General features: G+C 34.3%; 1 protein-coding gene across 2 annotated transcripts; it reads right to left on the bottom strand.

Annotated features, from left to right (window-relative positions):
• Positions 1 to 991: 991 nt before the first annotated feature.
• Positions 992 to 19274, bottom strand: LOC124919570 (DNA polymerase zeta catalytic subunit). Of its 2 annotated transcripts, XM_047459835.1 has the most exons (19): positions 19052 to 19274; positions 18874 to 18956; positions 18396 to 18450; positions 17833 to 17882; positions 17619 to 17731; positions 16174 to 16216; positions 15685 to 15753; positions 14884 to 15000; positions 14610 to 14781; positions 14440 to 14531; positions 13992 to 14372; positions 11733 to 13119; positions 8749 to 8976; positions 8276 to 8574; positions 7115 to 7257; positions 3859 to 5142; positions 2893 to 3196; positions 1523 to 2146; positions 992 to 1328 (listed from the first exon to the last, which is right to left on the bottom strand). In XM_047459835.1, the coding sequence occupies exons 1-19, from the start codon at positions 19161 to 19163 to the stop codon at positions 1155 to 1157; spliced, it is 5730 nt and encodes a 1909-aa protein (XP_047315791.1). In that variant the 5' UTR covers positions 19164 to 19274; the 3' UTR covers positions 992 to 1154. The 2 variants fall into 2 exon arrangements, with proteins under 2 accessions (XP_047315791.1, XP_047315790.1); XM_047459834.1 differs by lacking the exons at positions 15685 to 15753; positions 16174 to 16216; positions 17619 to 17731; ... (2 more) ...; positions 18874 to 18956; positions 19052 to 19274 and having other exon boundaries at positions 14610 to 14777; positions 14884 to 15193.
• Between the last annotated feature and the right edge of the window lie 1913 nt (positions 19275 to 21187).

Here is a 21187-nt window from a genome sequence, read left to right as displayed (position 1 = left end):
GTTTCACTTTTATTATAAAGATGAGTGATAGGGGGAGAGAATTTGTGAGAGAAAGTATGAGAGAGAATGATGTGTCACCACATCACTGACTAAAAAATAGATAAAGGGTGAGGAGAGAGAGAAAAGAGAGAAAATTTGTTATTTTTTCAACGAATCAGATTGCGCCACGTCATTCCCTCTCCTCAATCATTTTTCTATTATAAATTATAATTGAAGCGTTATCTGTAAATAGAAGTGAAACAAACGCTATTGAATAAAGTTTGTTTCACTTCTATTAACGCTACTAATAAAAGTGAAGCAAGCGTTATCGAGTAAAGTTTGTTTCACTTCTATTATCGTTGTTAATAGAAGTGAAACAAGCGCTATTGAGTGCAATTTGTTTCACTTTTATTAACGATGTAATAGAAGTGAATTAAGCGCACTCGAGTGAAGCAAGCGTTATTGAGTGAAATTTGTTTCACTTCTATTAACGATATAAATAAAAGTGAATCAAGCGTTATCGAGTGAAGTTTACTTCAGTTTTTTTGATGATTTAATTACAAGTTTCGTTTCACTTCTATTTATGCTGCTTATAAAAGTGAAACAAACACTATCGAGTGGAGTTTGCTTCACTTCTATTTACGTAGCTTATAGAAGTGAAATAAGCGCTATCGAATATAACTTGCTTGCTTCATTTCTATTGACGTTGTTAATAGAAGTGAAGCAAATGCACTCAAATGAAGTTTGCCTCACTTGTATTAACCCGAATATAATTTAATAATATAATATTAATGTTGTATTTTAATTGGTCCGAAACAAAGGCATAAAGAAATTGATAACATAATAACCAGATTGGGAGGTAGAAAGGTGTATTTTTAAATATATTTTTCTCAAATTTAAAATATAGTTCTTTCTAAGTTTGTTAATAATTTTTATTTTAAGAAAATGTTTATTAATAATAAATATAAATTATGCCGATATGGGCAACTCTGTAGAGAAAACACTTTAAAAATGATCAATAAGAATGTAATGAAAAAATTAACTTACAAACCTTCCCAAAAATTTTACAAGAACCATTCAAATGATTTGCTATAATGATAATAACATTAACTCACATACAAATATATATTCAGAACAACACAACAACATAAATGAAAAAAAAAAATGCATCTAACTTAAAACCATTCAAATTTACAAGACGGAAAAAGACCTGCTTCAATAGCGACAGTTGACAAAGCTATTAGTTCTTTCTTGACTTTTCGCCTTTCATAAAAAACCGAACATGCTAAGGAAGTGCATTTCACTCCATTCCCAGGAACCCAATCTTGTCCTCCACAATGTTCACATATCTGTCAATCAAACACACCATTATAAGCCATTTTTTGGGACCAAGTTTTAAAAAACTAACACAACTCCCAAATAAAACACACCATAATAAACCCTTTCTATTTACTGATATCAATGACTTCATCTATATATTATGCTAATTGCCTACTTTTGGAATAAATATTTTCATTCAATATTTTGGAAACTACATACTTACCGCAGCAAGGTGTTGTGCTTCTCTTTCCAATTTAGAAGTTCTTCCAACCAAAGTTGTGGCAACAACAACTTTGTTCTTCGAACAATCACCGCAAAGTCTTTGAGAAGACAACTGAGTCAAACCACCACACAACACACAATGTTTCGACAGATAATAATAATCAATTCTAGTGCGATGTGAATTTTGAGCATACAATACTCGTTTAGAGGTGACTTCCCTTTCTGGACGAGGCATGGCCAAGAACCATTGATGTAAGTCAGCTCCTACAAGGCCGAATACCCTTTGCAAAGCCGGGATGATTTGTTTAGTTATGTAATATACATCATTTAACCTGTAAGGGGAATCGATAGCCATAAGTTCCATGGGACCTACCACCATATCAATCAAACGTGAACCAGGTTCGCCATGGACTACAACGTAGGGTATTCGTTCAGCATAACGTGGTTCGGCTCTTGGATCGGCTCTCATTGCTTTAGTTGCTACGATTGCTGCTGGTGGAAGTGAAGTTGAATTCCCCCTCATACTGTAAGTACCTAAACGAACTTCTTTTGCAAAGATAAAATCTTGAAATGAAATCCTCCCGGAGAGTATTCGGGTCCATTGTCGCTCCAAGTATGCTCTCACCTAAGAAGAATAAATTAAGATGGTAAAATCATTCACTTTTTTTAAGAGGGTGAGATCATTTTACAGTAAAGGAAATAATAATAAAAAAGGTTACGCTTTTTTTGGAAAGTGTAAAATGGGATTTTATCCCAGTAGCAGACACTTAAAAATTGTCAAAGCTAAAAACATTTCACCCTTCTTTTGAAAACAACTCACGAGGGGAAAAATAAATAAAGCGAAGCCCCGAAAAAAGCATAGTGGGAAAATAATTACAAAGTGAAAAGTGAGATTTTATTGTAAGATTAAAGTAGATGAAACCTTTTAAAGTGAAAAGTGAATTTTTGCCAAAATTGTAGGTCATGCTACAACAAAATTTTAGATGAATCGTTTAACCAATGTATATTTTTATTTTTTCTCATTTGTCAAAACTAGTACCAAAAAGACTAAAAAAATAGAGGTTTTTAGATTCCTATCAAATCAAAATAGTCATAGCCGGTGCAAATTCCTCCGCCCTGGATCCTTTAAAATGCGAAGTGAATGATGCAAATTGATTTTGAGAATCATGTGTTGCAATTTAACTTGGGCATTTTGAAGGTTCACACTTCCAAAATATTGGCTTAAAGAGATCATAAAGAACCAACAAATTGCCTCATCACAGAATGCTGTTTGCTAATTTTTATTAAACTTTAAAATCCTTAAGGAACTTGGCAAAAAACATAGCTACCTTATTTTAATTTTTTTATTCTTTTGTATTAAAGAGATAATACCTTGTTGACATTTTGATGTTCAAAAAATAGTTTCAGTGACTGCTCCATTGTCTTGGCTACAGCCCCACATGTATCTCTTCGCACTGTTTCTATGCCTTTGGCATCAAATGAAGGTTTGGTTTGGCCAGGTTTTTCATAACTGTAACCAACATACCGTTTCTTGGTGAGGAGGAAGCATGGATGATATACCTTCTCCATTTTCAAAGTAACTGGATTTGGATTCAATGCAGAAACTGCAGATGCAATCTGGTTTCCAATTTCGAAAGCTTCTTCAACAGAGCGACCTTTTAGGAGGACAAACATACTGCAAAACATTCACCCTCACATTTTACAAGACAACGTAACAACATAAAAGATAAAAAAGATAAAAATCGAGAGTTGAGCAAAATTAGAGCCATTACTGGAGTTCTTGAAATAATGCAACTATCATCTAAAAATGTCAACTTCGAGATCTTTCTAAATAAAACTTAGTACTTTCAAATTCAAAAACTTGGTTTGACAAGTACACATATCAACAGAAAATGATAATGAGCCTACTTAGTATATCATGATCCTGATCCAAAATAATCTACATTTGTTATATTTTTCAAAAATCATAATCATCTAGAAAATAATCTAAGATCATGATCTAAACAATAATTTGGATCATGATTTTTATACCAAATCAAACAGAAAATTACATTATAATATGGATCATGATCCAAAAAAATTTGAATCATAATCCGGAAAACAATCTTAAACCAAACGAAAAAATATCCATGTCAATTTGACTATGGCGGTTTTCCAATTGTGGCAAAATTGCAGTTTCCAGTTCCCGGAAAATAAAAAATAGCCACATACTGCAACCTTTTAGCTGTTATTATTCTTTTCCTGAAACCACCTCAATCAAGGTGCTTTCAGTGAGAATCAAAACTAAGTCCTCAGTTCAAGTCTCAACAACTTAAGTCATAGTTAAAGTAATTATACCTGTCAGTGTCACCATAAATGACTCTAGCCTTCCACTTATCATTTGCATTCACAAAAGAAATAGCAAACTCCAGTGTTCTTCGGCCACATTGAACTATACTATCAGCAAGTTCCGCACAAGGCATACGACCACTAAATCCAGCAGCTGTATATCCATACGTTACATTAGCTATCAACTTAAGAGCAAGCTGTCTTGCATTGAATACCCTGTGTAGAACTTTCTCTGAAGGCGACAGTTTCTTCATTGCTTGTTTCATCAAAACTCTAGTTGATAATATTTCTTCCAGTAAGCGAGGAAGTATCCCTCTACGAACTTTAGAAGGCGCATACATAACTCCGTTTGGTGTAACCAACAGTTCACGTTTTAACTTCCACAGCATATCCATATCCGGTGTGTACGAAGAAACACCAAGAGTACTTCCTTTTAAAGGATTTACATTCCCGAAACAAGTAGAGAAGCAGAGGTTGTAGGCAATGATCATTGACGGATAAAGTGATTGAAAATCCAAAACTACAACGGGATCGATATAAAATCCAGATTCGGGCTCCATTACAAGAGGTAAACATTCCATTGCAGATTGAGAAGCAACCTGTTGGCTTCCAGGAGAAATGGCGAGATAATTTTGGGTGTGGGCAAGCCTCAGCATCATAGATTCGACACGATACTGTGAACCTCTTGAGAGAACCGAGAAGAAATCAATTCCGAAAACACGAGCAAGTTCTGATGTTCGGTTTATCATATCAAGTTGTTCCATTATCTTTAGGTTCAGTTTGGCTCTCTCGGCAACAAACTGAATACACCGATCTTGCGCTTCCCCGTGACCGCTAGCGAACCAACTTGTAAGGATGTTAGAACTAATAAACGGAACTTTTTGCCTTAGAACAGCTTCAGCGACGGATCCGAGAGTGTACATATTTAGCTTTAGTTCGCCACGCATTAACCGCCAGATATTAAGAACAACCCTACCACTAACATGGACACCACTTGCATGGGTCCTACCCCATTCGTCCTCTCCGACTAAGGCTCCATCTTGAGCAGAATCAGATGTCTCTGTGATATTGGAAGATTCTTTTAATTCAGAAGGTGTTCGAGATATATTATTGATGAAAGTGATTCCGAGGTGCAAGGCTCTTTCGGCAAGAAAACCCAGGGAACCTGCTTGGATATCCCAGCCCATTATAAGATCAGGATCCATGGATCTAATGATATTTATTAGATGAATGAATATGTGCTTCTCTTCAGAAAAACATGATACTTTGTAGCCAGACACTCCATTAGCATTTCTGCAAACAAGAAAAGAAAGAAATGAACTAGTTTCATACAAATGATAGAAAATGTAAGCAAATAAAGTACTGTTATCCATATACATGAGCAAGATTCTTGTTACATTGAACAATTATATGACCACAGAATTAAAGCAGTGACTTCTTCACTAGAACATGACCCATTTGGAAACATTTATTGTGTTTAAATATCTGGATCCATTTTCAATACAAAAACGTTTGGAAACTAAATTTACATATTGAGAAATTTATTTTTGTTTCTTTATCTAGAAATGGATCCAAAAATAATAACTATTTCCAAGGACCAATATTTTGAACACTTATCATCATGTAATGCACTCATAACAGTATCATAAGAACTGCAATTCTTTGGTTTATAAATCTAGCTACAATTGTTGTTTGTCAAATCATGTGCAGTAGACCCAAATGGGATGATGTTACTTTTTGGTAAGTTAATAATCTTAATGAATGTTGTTGCAAGATAGCAAGGGAATCTACCAGGAAAAGATATTGGATAAGGATTAACAAGCGATAAAAATTGGGGAAACTCAAAGACGAAGTAAAGCTTCTATTGGGAAAAATGCAATACAAGTAAAAGCTTCTCAAGGATGATCTATAGCAAGTCGTCTAGTCATGCATAAGATTCAACAGGTCAAGAATACTATTTTAGTTCAACAACATTTGCTAGTCTTACGAAATTAAGAATATATATTAAAAGATCTCCTTTAGTGAGAAGTGACCAGAAAATACTTTTTCCTAAACACAAGCATAGGCTCGATGTCCTATCTATAAACAGGGAGATAAAAATCTTGACCATTTGTATTTGAATACAAGTTTTCATTAAAAAGTTGGACTAAACATAAATTTTGTATGATGCTAGATTTTGCCCCTAGAAATTGGAGATAAATCAAGGATTGGATAATTGCAAAAACAGAGAAAGAAGAGTTCAAGACAAACCTATACAAAGCTGTTTTTGCAACAAGTGTCTATGAAATATAGAAAGATGAAACAACAGGTGCTTTAGTGATTATTTCATAACAAATGAGGAAGTTTGGAGAGACACTCACAAAGAAGTAATTTTTCAAAGTGAAACTTGGAAGAAAAAGCCAAATACATATGACAATTGGCTTTTGTGCAAACAATGGGGGTATCGAGAATCGAAACAGATAGAATGTTAACATAGAGATTCAAAAATAGAAGCGTTCAATTTGGAAGAAGTTTGTGGTGACAATTTAGAGAGTATGTCGTATTCATGTTGATTTGGTCAATTAGAGTGTTACCATGATGAGTTGAGGCGTCGTCTCTTCCTTTATGATAAAGGTATGATGTTACAGTATGATAATTTTTTGTGTTTTTCGGTTTCACAACATTATGAATTGTGGGAATGCTTCAATCTTAATGTTTGGTGTTTAGGATTAGTGTAACAAATGTGAATGAAATTTCATTCACAAAGTTACCTTTTTCTGTGACATGAGTATGACTTGTTCACTATGTGTAAGATGTCATTTGGTTGTTTTATTAATAAATGATTAAATATTTTCTCCAAAAAAAGAAAGACTACATGCTTGATGAAAACTTCTTTTGGATCCCACAAATTCGGCACTGCCAAAAAAAGAAAGAGCTTCTTAGGTTGACCTGTAGGAGCTGACGCAGGTGCATTACTATAATAGCATACAACAAACTAAGGGCTTGTTTGATGTGGTTTATTTGAATTATTTCTCATCACCAATCACTTAATCCATCAAATTATCAACTAAAATACCCTTATTATTTTAAAAAAATTTAAATTATTAACTACTAAGGATATTTTAGTCAATTTACCTAAATATTCCAACCGCTTTTTACGTCAAAAAATATTTTTTGAAAAAATATTTTTTTACCCAAGATCAAACAAAAGCTCTAAGAAACAAGGAGACACATTGAACTAAAACTAATCATGCCTAAACTATTGGAGGTCATCAAATATTTGTACCTTGAGCAGTTTCTTGTATCACTTCGCAAGAGGACATGAACATCCATGATGGAATCATTATCTTCCTGGAAGACAAGAACTACGACATTAATTGCATCATATCGAGGATCTGGTCGCAAATCTCCACGGGATTCTGCTTGAATCTGAAAAAGGAAGTATCAGACACTAGCACATGGCAGGATTTATCACATCTGTTTAAACAAGAAGCTTTTGTAAAAAAAAGAATTCTATGATCAAGTTTCCAATTAACCCCTCTTCCATGTAGAAGAGAATAAAATAATCTAAATTAAAAATGCATACTTGGGGAACTTATTTGGTTCCTAGTCCCTTCAACCTTCTGTGCAAACTTTACTATCCTTGGGGGTTACAGGAGAAGGAAACTAGAATGAAATGCCTGAAACGAGAAATGGTATATCCAACCATGATGTTATGTTATCTGTATAATTATTGAAGATCATCTCATTTTGGTGATAAACACAAGCAATTCATGCTGACAATTTTCCAAAACCACTATTATAAACTAGAATAACTTGTCTTGAAGAGTCTTCAAGTTTCTATGCTGATAAAAGTGCATTTTCATATCTATCAATTAAGGCATAGGAAATCATTTGGGGATTATGTCAACTATTTCATGATTTTATAGCTCCTGAAAATGGTCATTTTGACCATAAGAAGGATAACAGAACTCCAATATACAGATATGAACTGTTCTCTCTTCAATTGGAAACAAAATTAGGACCTATTCTAACAAAAGCTACCAAGGTAAGCCTTATCTAAAATTTCAAAATTAAGAACAAAGACAATCAACAGATATACATGTGAATGCAGCTACCAAGTGAATGTAATTAAATTTAAACATGTACTGTTACAAGGGATAATTAATGTAAAGACAGAAAACAAGTAAATAGTATTGAAAGACGATAGAAGTATTATAAGCTAAAAAGTGAAAAATGCACCAAAAGAAAGTTTATTGGGACACTCCATCTTAAAAAAATTAATTTATTAGTTAATTTGATACATCATTCTATTTTTTGGGAATTATGATACATCTTTCTTTCATTCATTCACAAACAAACTATAATAATGTAAGACACATCAAATACAATTCCACATAATATTTTACATGAATTTATGAGATGTAGCCATGCATTACGACTTTACCTCTATGCTTAATATCATCAGCTGCTGGCCACCACCAAGACTTGCTGGATCCCTGAAACCCGTTTGACTTAAAGGAGTGGACCTTGACTTCTCATCTGGGCCAGAGATCTGAGAAATGTCCTGTGAACAACTAACATTCTGTTTACCTCTCATAGCATCACAACCATGAGTCTCCAGTTCTTCTATTGCCTTATTTCTGGAAGGATCCATATCAGACTTGAGGTCATTCCTCAATATTTTCTCCAGGACCATGGCACAAGGTTCCAACATGAGATCCCTTTTACTTGACAAAGAACATTCTGCAATATTCTGACAGTCAGAGGAGCATGGAACGAGATTTTACCACATAAGTAAGAAAAACAAGTCCCTTTTTGTTATAGACAGCGTATTTGTTTGTATATACACATTCTAGTCAAATGTTTTTTAATAATTCTAGATACATTATTTATCGTTTAGGGAATTAAATATGGTACCTGTGCCATCCTTGAGTGTCCATTGGATAACTCTATAAGTGGAAGGTGGAGAAACTTTGGGTGTCAACATGTACAAGGAGGATCCATCATTTAGGACATGTGTAGGGATACCCACGGCAACATGATTATTTAAGGGTCTATTCTCCAAACCTTCCCCGTCAATGCTTTTTTCCTCAAGGGAGTCATGCATGAAAAATGGGAGCAACTCATCAGGATCATTTCCCTGAGCTGCCAGATCATACCAATGAGTAGGTAAGTGCATATAGTAGTAAAAATATCAAAATAATGACAATATGTGAAGGGAGATTGCCATGAGAAAACCAAGAGGTGTACGAGAAGACCTATGAGCTAGGGTGTAGAGAATAAAAAGCGTTAGAAATGACAATCACCAACTCAAGGCCAACTGGCCTGTAGGATAAGAAATTAGATTATGTTAGATGTTAGTGACCTCTACGTCAGGTCCTATATAGAAGGGACACCCTATTCATAATCGAGTAGGAGGAATCAACTTACGAGGAAAATGAGGTGTGCGAGCATTACCGGTTTAGAGACACCCTATTCATAATCGAGTAGGGGGGTATTAGAGATTATTCTGATTTATCCTAATCGAGGAAAATCAACTCTAAACTTGTATAAATAGGTATAATCTATTATCATAATAATATATCAAAATCATCTCTCTTTCTCTCCATCTAAAACTTCCGTGATTAATAGCTATTTAGGAGGTATTGCTGAACCTATTGCTAATATGGTTCGTCTCCTAAAACCTGTTGATATAGAGGAGGCAATGAGTATGGCTACATATCAATCCCTAAAAATTCCAAGATTCTAGGCTAATAAGGGTGCTTCCTTGTTACCTTCCCCATACAATCCTAACCAACCTTACAACCTTTTTCACAAATTACACCAAAACTCTGTAGTGGCCATTGAAACAAATGAATCAAAATGTCTTAGGAAGAGCCCTCTTGTTATCTCATGAAGTCAATTCAACTACTCTAAGGGTATGTTTGGATGGTGGAATTGGAATTGACATTGGAATTCTAATTCCAATTCAATTTCTTTGTTTGAGAAAACTATAGAATTGTAATTCAATTCCAATTTCAACTCCTATGTTTGAAAAAAAGAATATAATAAAAATGATTTTAATATACATTATATATTTTATTAAAATATTGATTTGACATATCGGTTGGACATTTTAACTTTCTAAATTCAAAAACAAAATATCGGCTCAACATGTTAACTTCTTAAATTAAAAAAATATATATATATATCAGTTCAAAATGTTAACTTACTAAATTAAAAAAGAAAAAAGTTATCGGTTTGATATTTTAACATCTTAAATTCAAAAAAAAAATTATTGATTGAAAACCTTATTCATGTTTTAGATGATAAAAGTTATTTTGTTTGAAAAAACATAATAAAAAAAATTGAAATTACAATTCCGAGCTAAAAATATTGAGATTGAGAACTGAAAAATTACGTTAGATTGAATTTCATTGGAATTCTAATTCCAATTCTTAATACTAAATGGTGTACCAAACTTAAGAATTGGAATTGGACCCCCCAATTCCAATGCCAATTCTAGGGTTACCAAACACACCCTAATGGAATTTCTCATTCGATGGGATAACACTTTAGATGAGCATGCTACATGGGAAGCCTCATCTTCCCTACTCACTTGTTTCCCATTTTTATTAGGGTCACTTACCAACCAACACAAGAGGTGTGTGAAGCCAACCATTTACCAGAGGTGACACAACATGGTGCCAACGTCAACTGTTCTTGCGACCAATTTTCTTAGAGATGAGAGAAGTTAAGGGGAATGTCTTCTCATGAGTAAACCAAGAGGTGTACGAGAAAACCTATGAGATAGGGTGTAGAGGATAAAAGTCCTATAAACTACAATAACCACTTCAAGGCAAGCTGGCCAGTAGGATAAGAAATTAGATTATGTAATAAGTTTGTTAGTGATCTGGCAGTAATCAGTCTGTTACGCCAGGTCCATCATAGGAAGGCCCCCCTATTCACTATCATTAATAGAGGTGTAGTGTTTATCTTTTCTATTATCAATCCAAATCTGTCCAATATTCTCTTAGTCATCCCTTCTTCTTTATCTTATCTTGCAACCATTAAAGAGATATACCACGAAACTCAATAGACTTTTGGAAAGCTTTAAACAGAAGGTCAAGAATCAAGATTGAAGATTGCAATTCAACCATGATCCACAAGAAAATGTCCAGACTATACAATGAAGAAAAGGCATGGGCATTAAAATACTATCCCTTAAACACATTTTGTGTCTTAATTTTTTCCTTAATCCCATTTTTGTCATGATCGACAATGACTTCAGTTTCTTTATTCTATTTACCTAGTTATTTTCAGCTTTATGTTGGCATTCACATATTTAACATTACACTATTTTTGGTCAAAACAATGAAAAGAATATGATGTGATAAAACTATACGTGGATTAAATGAAATACATAAATTCGATAAAAGGAGTACATTTCAGAAGATAATAACAGTTAACAAATAAAGGCAATTTTCATTTAAAAAGTGTGATTGGGTAGACAATTTGGCATATACTTACGTTTGAAGTATCCTACTTAAATTTCTAATAGTGATTCTTGAAGCTGTGACAAAGAAATGGAACCAAATCCTGGTTTGATGTTGGATTATTTTGGATTAACCAACATCCTATCATCAATCACTTCTTCAATCAAATGATTCTATTTAAATACCAAAAACCCTTATTTTATTCTTTTTAACATTTTAAATATTAATATTAAGGATTTACTAAATTGACCCAAATAATCCACTTTTTCATTAAATTTGTTTTTTAATCATTACTTCGAAATACCCACATATGAAACAAGCCCCAAACAGAATATGACATTGGCAGAAGTTATTATATGAACACATAACAGAACACTTTCCATCAAGGTAACACATGCAGAGTTTCCATTGAAATAAATGATAAACCTGATCTCCCTTGACAATTATCAGGATCGTCAACAGAATCGTTTTGGGCCGCATTGAGAAAGGGATATGTTTCTCCGATTGGTGCAGTACACTCCAGTGTCTCCAACATTAATGGAGGTTTTCTGTGAAAGGTCATGGGACTGAGCTCAACTTCGTTGGGTCCTGTGTTAATAAGATGTGACAAAACAGGAGAATCTAAAGTCTTACGATTTGCATCTTGTCGACCTATTATACCCTTGTCTTTGCAACAGTCCACAGAAACAGCACAACATTGGCTAGCAGTCTTGTCATTTTCTGGTGATTTACCACCTTCCAGTATCATATTGAATTCTGCCTTGTCTACTGTCCCAACCACATTCTCAAATATTTCAGAAGGAAAATTAGTACTTTCTTTAGATGCATTTTCTTGTAAAAGGCCATCATTGCACGTAAGAGATTGTTTACAGCATTGCAGGTCTTCAAAATAATCAGGTCTGCTATGACAAGTTTCTCCAGACAAGTGCATCTTTAGATCTTCAATGCTTTTGTTCATATGAAGAGATGCCTCCACATCCCTACTAAGTGAAGGTTTGGAGTCGACAGATGCAAGAGGCCTCTTACCTAGCATATCATTTTGTAGTTGATGAGCTTCCAAGTCTCTTGGAAAAGAAAAGGGATCTTTTCCCTTTTCTGGCGAAGCTTTTCTAAGCCGTTGGACCTCTCGCGAACATTGAAATCGTTGGCTCCGCTTTTGCCTCATTAAGTCTCGTGTTGAGCACCCAATAAGTGCACTTGTGCTTGTTAAAGGACACAAACTGTCTACCACAGTATCACTACAAGTACGAGGGCTTTCATACACTTCCTCATTTTCAGAGTTTGCAATCTTACATTCAGCAGCTTCAATAGGTGCCTTGTCACCATGTATCTTCTGTGTTGATGAGAAGGGCAGAGAACCCCAATTTGACTTTTTCCTTGATCTTCTATGGGTAGAACTTGATCCTTTTCCCTGATGTGCATTCCCCCGGAACAACATTTCAGATTCATGATGTGTTTCCACATTATAAGACTGCTCAACTGAATTTGGAACATTGCGAGAATCATCAACTTGAGGAATCATGTTCTTCAATGATATTTGACATGCAGAATTATGATCAGTGGAGAAACATTTGTCATTTAAAGTATCTGATTTAGCTGGAGCCTCGATGGAATCAAGGATGTCTTGACACTCTTGTTGGGACTGGCTCTCAAAATCCATATTTGCTTGCTCCAGTACCTTGTCAATTGTTGTTGCAGGCAATAATGGACTCAAAATTGTCTCGCGAACAAGTTCATCACCAGAATCTATATCTTCTGAAACCTGAGAGACTGCAAGCCAATGCAGAAGACCCAAAGCCTCCCTATCCCCAACCTAGAGAGTATGAATAGTGTTTAGAATTTTTGGGAAGTTACGGAACATTATTGGAGGTCAACTAAGTTAATCTCAGCATGGTACAATCAAACACATTATAAAACAAAGATTAGATCAAGATTAGCTAAGAGCTTAGAGAAAAAACATCCACCTCAACATCATCCTTATTAATCAGCTTATGATCTTGAACTAGATTTGACAGGTTTGGCACAGTTTCCTTACATTCAGCAACTTAACAACTTACATGAGTTGATTTTTTCCAAACGAGCCTGAGATTTAATAGTCTTATAAAAGTTTCTTTTTCTTCTATAAATGAACAGGAAAGTGTTGCAAAGTTGATCAATATTGGCCCCATTTGGAAACACTTCGATACAAAATTCTAGATCCAGAACATATCGACATGAGATTATGTTTGTAAACTAAACTTAGTTAGAGACATAATCTGATATTTATAAGTGATTTCATCTGGATCCGGATACAAAACAAAATCTGTGTTAATGTTTCCAAATGGGACTTTTCAGGTATGCTCACTATTTGGGTTCTGGTTCCCCGGACACAATCCAAAAATGACAAACATATAGACAATCATATATAGGTCTTGTGAAGAGGCTCTTTTCCATACCATTGCATCACAAAAAGTTTTGGCTCATCAACCATGACTTTTCTGTACCAACTCTCTCGAGCTTGACATTGCATTTGCAACAAGGAGAGGGTAGTGTTCGATGAACATTTTTTTAATGACTTGAGCAAGTAAAGCAAGACATGAGAGGAACAACCAATCTGGTATAGAAGTAATTAACATGTTCATATCATCCTTTCTAATGGAATTTAATGCTTGAAGAAAAATATATAACATGTTCATATCGGTTTACCTTCACATGTGAACTTCCAACAATATCAGGATTTTGCATCCTACTGGCAGCATTAGCCTCACATAATAACTGTTGGGACAGGTTGATATGACTGTCCTTTTTTGAGCTAATACTCTTCCAAGCTTCTTCACCATCAATGACACTATCACCAAGCCCTAACTCATTTACCTTATTGGTTGAAGGACTCACTGACTGTTGGTATTTTACATCAACCTCAAGTGAAAGAGCAGATGGAGACTTCTCTTTTTTGCTGCATAACTCCAAAACTTTTTGTTCAAACTCAAGCCCATGGGAAAAAACCCTCAAAACATCTTCAGGGTGTGGCTTCCCAGGATCAGGGGGCAATGCTTCCTCTTGGATTCCAGTTCTCTCATACTCCTCCTAAGGAAACAAAAAAATAAACATGAAACACTAACTACAACACAAATAATTGGAATTATAGACTCACCTCCCAAATTGGTATTAGTGATTGGACCATCCTCACATCTGAAGAGGTTTGTGAGAGAGACGAGTAAATTTTTAGTTGTTGGTTGAGGATATCTGCAATATTCCAAGAGAAACACGTCAACAACACAAACTTATAAATGATTATGGTAGCTTTCTTGGAGAACTACAAACCGTCAATAAAAATGTCTGCTTCAAGTTCGCAGGTACTTTGACGTTTAACTGAATTAACCATTGGAGAGGATGAAGAGATGAGTTGACTGAGAGAGTCCCACACCCAGCCACCTGGGATCGTTGATGATATCCAAACAGGAGAACTAACAGATGTATTGCTACATGAACCTACCTAGTGAAAAATTACAGCATATGTACAGTTAAAATTGACTTGCAAGCGTCATGGTCTTTCCTAGATCGATCTAAAATGGGTAAGCATCAGAAAAGGGGGAACCTGAAGACTAGTAGAAGAATATGATGGCTCCCTTTTGGAGAAAGCATTGGGTACTGGATGTCGGAACATCACTTTTGAAGCGTGCAGATGCCCCATCCCATATAAGTTGTGGTCAATCTAACATGAGGATGGTAAATAGAGCGTATTTGTGAAAAAAAGGAAAGAGTCAATAGATAGACATTAAGTAGGACAACGAAACAGAGGTACACAAATGAACAATCAATGAACTGGAATCATGATGTTGAAACTTTGCACTTACATCTGCATGTTATCTCTCAACCACCGAAACATAAAAAAGATAGAAAGAAACAGTCAATCAACCATATGAGCATGTTATCTCCCAGCCACAAAAACAAAGAAAATATAGAAATAAGCAATCAATCAACCATATGATCGTCGAATTTTTCTGATATAACAAACTCTAAGAATCTTGAAGTTGCAAAAACCAAAAACCAGATACTACTCATTTTAAGAGCATTTAGACAGAAGTGTTCTTCTTAATTATTGCCCACTGACTCTAAAGCTTATGTAGGGATGTAAAAGTGTCAAGGTAAATGAGTGAGATCTGCAAATTCACTAAAGTAAACAACAAATTCAATAGCACCATATTAGATGCTTTTCTGAAAAATGCAAAAAATCAACAAGTTAAGACCATAAAATGTATCAAATAAGATAATCGCGTGTACTACAAGATGCGAGTACATCACATAAATAGTTGAAGTAAAAATAAACCAACAGTGACATTTTCAAAGTGAAGACTAAATAAGTCAATCAAACTACTCCAAAGACAAAGCTATTTACCATGAATTGGAGAAGATAGGGAATGTGAGATTCATGAGGCTGTAAGCTTCTATCTTGCTCTACACCCGCCTGCAAGATAGTCTGTCAATTCACAATGATAATACCAAAGATAAAACAAAAAGGGTAATTGTATACCTTCACAAAAGAAAATAACCACTAAAGTGATAACTTCGGGATAACCAATTCATGTATAGAAAGAAAAGGGGAAAAAGCAAATAGTGAATCTTTAGGATAACGACTCGTCTGTTTCAAGCTTTGAACCATGGTAGTGACAGCATTTTTAATCAAGTACTCCACAATTATAGCCAAAAATCAAATATCAACTATCCTTTTGGACATGTTTTAAGCATGAAAAAAAATGTAAGAACAGAAAAAGTAAGTGAATATGGAAACTAATCCTTATACAGCTATGACAGACATGACACAGAGGTAATTAATATAATGATCCTACAAAACTATTTATAACTGGATAGGCAAAATGTTACTTACCAAGAGGAGATTAGCTGCACGTGAGACATCTTGTGGATAATAGCTTAAGAACTGTTAAGGCTATGGTATGTGTATTGACAACATGTTAGAAAATAGCTGATACCATCACCAAGTCAGATCAAGCCATTTAAAAATCTATAATTACAATAAGAAATATGATCCATGTCAAAAAGGTACACTCATCAACATACTTGAAAATAATTGGGGTGTCTACCATAGACTGAATCAGCAAATGCACTTAAAGGTTGTTTAGCTTGCATATAAGTGAAAAGAAATGGTCAGCAACCTTACAAATAAAAGAAGCTAGAAGCAAATAAAATGCAACAAATGATCCTTACCAATTCTATCGCAGGAGCACACCCTTCCTGGTGTTAGATACAATAGAGGACCATGAAACTTACCCTTCCTGACGTAAAGTACAAGAGTACTAGGAAGCCTACCCGCAAGTTCGGGACCAAGATGCCAAACATTCCCACCCAAGAAATACCTCAAGCAATTAATAAGTCACAAACTAGGTTTGGTTGATTTAGAAAAAGATGAAGAATCCAATAGATGAGTTAACCAACTCCTTATATCCAATATACATCCTAGGAACTTAAATTCGGAATTAAACAACTATGTTTAACTTCTTTTTTTATGACATGGCTATCTGAGTCAACGTGTGCACCAGGAAATCCGAGTCAATGTGTGCACCACAAATAATTCCCCCGAGAGGCTAGCACAATAACACATGACCCCAACTTCAATCCAAGTGCTTTCAATAAGAATCATACTTGAGATCTCACAGTCGTAAACCCTTTATATATATTTACATAGGTTAGCCAAGAAACTAAACTACTAACCTAACTACTTTTAACTACTATTAACCATTTTATAATTTACAAATAACTACAATACTAATTATTTGCTTATTATTTATTTAGAACAACTCAAGTTGCCACCTCTCTGCCTTTTATTTGCTCCTATTCCTTCACGCAACTTGCATTTGTAGACTCATAATCCCCTTTTTTTATCTTAGTCGTTGGTTGGCACATAATTCTGGTCCTTCAATGCTAGGTATAAAACCCTATGGCAGCCTAGTCTGCCTTTTGTATCAGATTTTTCTGACTACTAAGAGCAATCATAGTAGTCCTTCATAACAGACTAGTCCACCAACCTTCAATACAGACCCAATGTTGCATTTGCGAGAGGTATATGGAGACAATGCATCATATTCTTCTCCATTGCTCACTCGTTACTTATATATGAATTTGTGGTGAAACATCCTGAATATTCAATGGATCATGCTACTCGCGATGATAGAAACAACTTAGAACATAATCAATGAAGAGTTATAGAGATGACGATAAGCCAAAAAGGAATAGAAATCTAGGGAAAACTATGTGCAGTGAAGTACACCACACACTGAGTATATGCACATGAAGAAGAAATCACATCTAGGATACAGGTATATCTTTGCAAAAAGATCTTCTGATGGATGATAACCATAAAACTTCTTCCCTCGGACAAGACTGCAATCATGCACATGTTGTCGTTTTGAACCAGCATTGCCTTTAAGCTGTGAAGTCGAGTGGAAAAATATAACAGCACCATCATCGATTTAAATAATGCTTGAATATCACAAGTAATGTATATTGAATATTATTTTTCCAAATATACCTTCAATGCCTTCTCTAGAAAATGAGATATTAATTGGGAGCATGAATCACCTGAGTCATTTATCAGACAGAAAACTAAGTACAACCAACATAGAGTAGAATGGGAACATTATCATTTATGACAAATGTAGTGTTACAGGTGAACTAAGAATTAAAAGGACTTGTTTTTTACTAGTGCAGGACGTAACTGTTGCTCAATTATAAGAGGAACCTAAACTTTCATCTTCAGTACATACTAATTACTAAATTGTACCTTAAGCATCATGAGATTAGACTTATGGAGACTCATGAGCCAAGGTCTAATCTTAAAACAACTTCATTAAGTTGACATTTATAAGATGTGTATGCATTTAACATCTAGATGTTCTATAAAATTTCAGTAGGAAAGGATTTACGAAGCTCCATGTGTTCTTTGAACTTTGGAAGAGGATTGTCAACTTCGATCAAAGGTCAAAGCTCAAATGTAATGCCTAGAATCAACTAAATTCAAACACACATACAAAAGAGGTTCAAAAACATTTTAGAACAGAAGCAGCAACTATCTATTCCAAACATTTTATGTACCTTCTTGGTGGACTGATTGAAGTTCTGCATACGGGACATATAAATAAGGTAAAGCCTGCACAGAAAAGAAATAAAGTGAATTCAAAGAACTTTAAACTAAAGAAACTCTAAGTTTAGACAAGTCAGTCCTAAAATGTTGAATTGCCCCTTAAAAGAAACATAATAGAAACATGACAATCTTCACTTCCTCTTCTTAGAGTTACTTTTTTTTCTAGAAGGTATACTACTAATATCAACTCCTAAATAGTAGACCCTGATCCTTTATCTTCAGGCGGTGTGGATGCATAAATGTTGCCCTAAGTCACAACACACAAATTATTTGCACAACTTACTTACCACTCATAATCACCATTAAAACAAAAATTACATTCTGGTATTTGCGTATTACTACAAATAAGTCAAATGTGGTTGAAAGACCAAAAATTTAGGTCATCTATAACCAATTTCATATACAATTCAGAGAACAAATTGATCATACCCCATGAATGTGCAAGCAAGCCTTCTGCCCGGCCGGGGTTGGCCCGTAAATCCGTATTACAGGAACCTCGTTCACTTTCCCACCTAAAGAATAATGAGGATATAGATCAAGAACCTATCTTTGAACAGACAAAAAACTAATGAATTTCCGATAAAATCATTCCAAGCATGAGTGGTACCTTGAAAACTGCTGTAACTGACGTCGAGATTGTGCATTGGAGGGGCCATGTAATAATCAATCGAGACGATTCGAAGACTGAAAACGTCCGAAACAGACTGAGAATCAGCCATTTTCGAACTTACTCTCCAACTAGAGAAAGATAAATTAAGCCAAATTTGCGGTAGGGTAGTAGCGATGGTGTTAACTGGTGCCGCTTCTATGATGACTTCCCGCCATCAAACTTCCCCCGTACGCTTGAGCAAACAGTTCAACTTATGTTTTGTCTTTTTTTTCTCACTAATTTATATACAATGATCATAATAATAGATCATTTTTTTATTGATTTAATTAAAATATAAAATTACCATATATTTTTAATATAATATAAAATATAAAAAATTAAACTACCTATTAATTAATTAATTTTTTTTTTTTTTTGAGAGTTTTACCTAATTTTTCTACTTTTAGAAATTAGGGAAACAAAAATTTTTTTTAAAAATTGGGTTCAATGTTAATGTTTTGTTGCTGTGGAGAAGGGTCTCCATGTTATGCCCCACACATCCGTTCAATGAGCGGTCTCTACTCTGAAATTCTTGACTTACCTTTTAGAAACATGACATTTTACATGTTTTTAATTTAAAAGAATCTCACCATAACCGCATGTGTTTAATTTCACTACATATACCCTATCTTAAATTTATCATAAACAAGGAAAGGGTATATTCAACAAAAGAAAACTATACTTCTTGGTATATAATCTTGATATTTTAAAAGAATATTAACTCAAAAGGAAAAGATATATTTTGTTATAGAAATATAATTAGAAAATATGATAAAAATATTTTGGAAGCTATTTGAAAGTTTTGGACAAGATATTAATATTGACCTGTTTAAGTTTATTTAAAGGTGTAGTCGAACACTTTAGAAAATCAAGCTTTTGTCTTAAGCGCATTATTTTCTTGTGAGTTGTATGTGAGATTTCATTATGAGAGAATCGTTGTAATACTTCTGTAATATTCTTGATAATAAAGTTGAGAGTTATTTGTGATTCGAAAGTAGATGTAGACCTAGTTTGTCGAACCACTATAAATCTTGTGTTTGCATTATTTAATTGTTTTATTTAATTTCCGTAATTATTCGGTGTTATTGTTCTTCTTGCATAGGGATACTTCATCTCCTAGTATCCAAATAAGTGGTATTAGAGTGAGGCTATTCAAGAGGAGAGGAGGATGAAGAACTTGGATGATCATTCGAGGATTGACAAGCTTTAAAGAGTGTAAAGTGAAGTTTTAATTTAAAAAAAAAGAATTGTTGAAAATGGGCCACGTAGATGGCATGTATATTAATTATAAAAGGGAAGTATTGATCCGCAGTCCATCTCTCTCTGTCTTCCTTATTTCAGAAACCCAGCAACCAAGTTTTCTTACCTTATCTTCAGCCGATCCTCTTCATCAGTTCAACTCATCAGATCAGCATCCTCATCATCAGCAAATCTTCATTAGTTCAGCAACCGATTCTTCTTCATCTGCTCAGAAGACCCATCATTATCATTGTCAACCGATTATCTTCATCATCAACATTTCATTTGATTTAAAGGTAAGTAAAGGGTATTTGATAATGTTATGGATGAATTAGGGTTATAAATGAAATGGAGTTTGTTGGTAGAAATAATGAAGTTGATTTGTTTGATATGGTTGAATGATTTAAGGTTGTTTATTGTTTAGAAGGAGGAAGAGAAAACAGAGAATGAAGGAATATGGATTATTTGGTTTTGAATAAACCTGAAGATGAAAAAAGGTATTTAGGATTTATGTATAAATTTGAATGTTTATTGGAAGAGAATGAAAAGTATTGTTGGATTTAAGGAAGTAATTGATATGAATTATTAGTAGGTGGAAATATAAACACTGATTTGAGTTTAATTTGATAATTGAAGGAAGAAAGTGTCAAAGGCCTATTTGAAAATAGCAAAGGATATTTGGTAGAGCGTAAGAGTGGAAATAACTAGATATTGGGGGTTAGGTAAAAAATCATACCTTATTACAGTTTATTTTACTAAAATGTGATTATGTTGATAAAATGGTTTTATTAAAATGTGTTTCTAAACTTATGGATCAAGTTGACATGGAAATGTTTTGATAAAATGTTTGATAAA

Source organism: Impatiens glandulifera, chromosome 1 (assembly GCF_907164915.1).
Source record: "Impatiens glandulifera chromosome 1, dImpGla2.1, whole genome shotgun sequence".
NCBI classification, from domain to species: Eukaryota; Viridiplantae; Streptophyta; class Magnoliopsida; order Ericales; family Balsaminaceae; genus Impatiens; species Impatiens glandulifera.
This window is presented reverse-complemented; position numbering and strand designations above follow the sequence as displayed.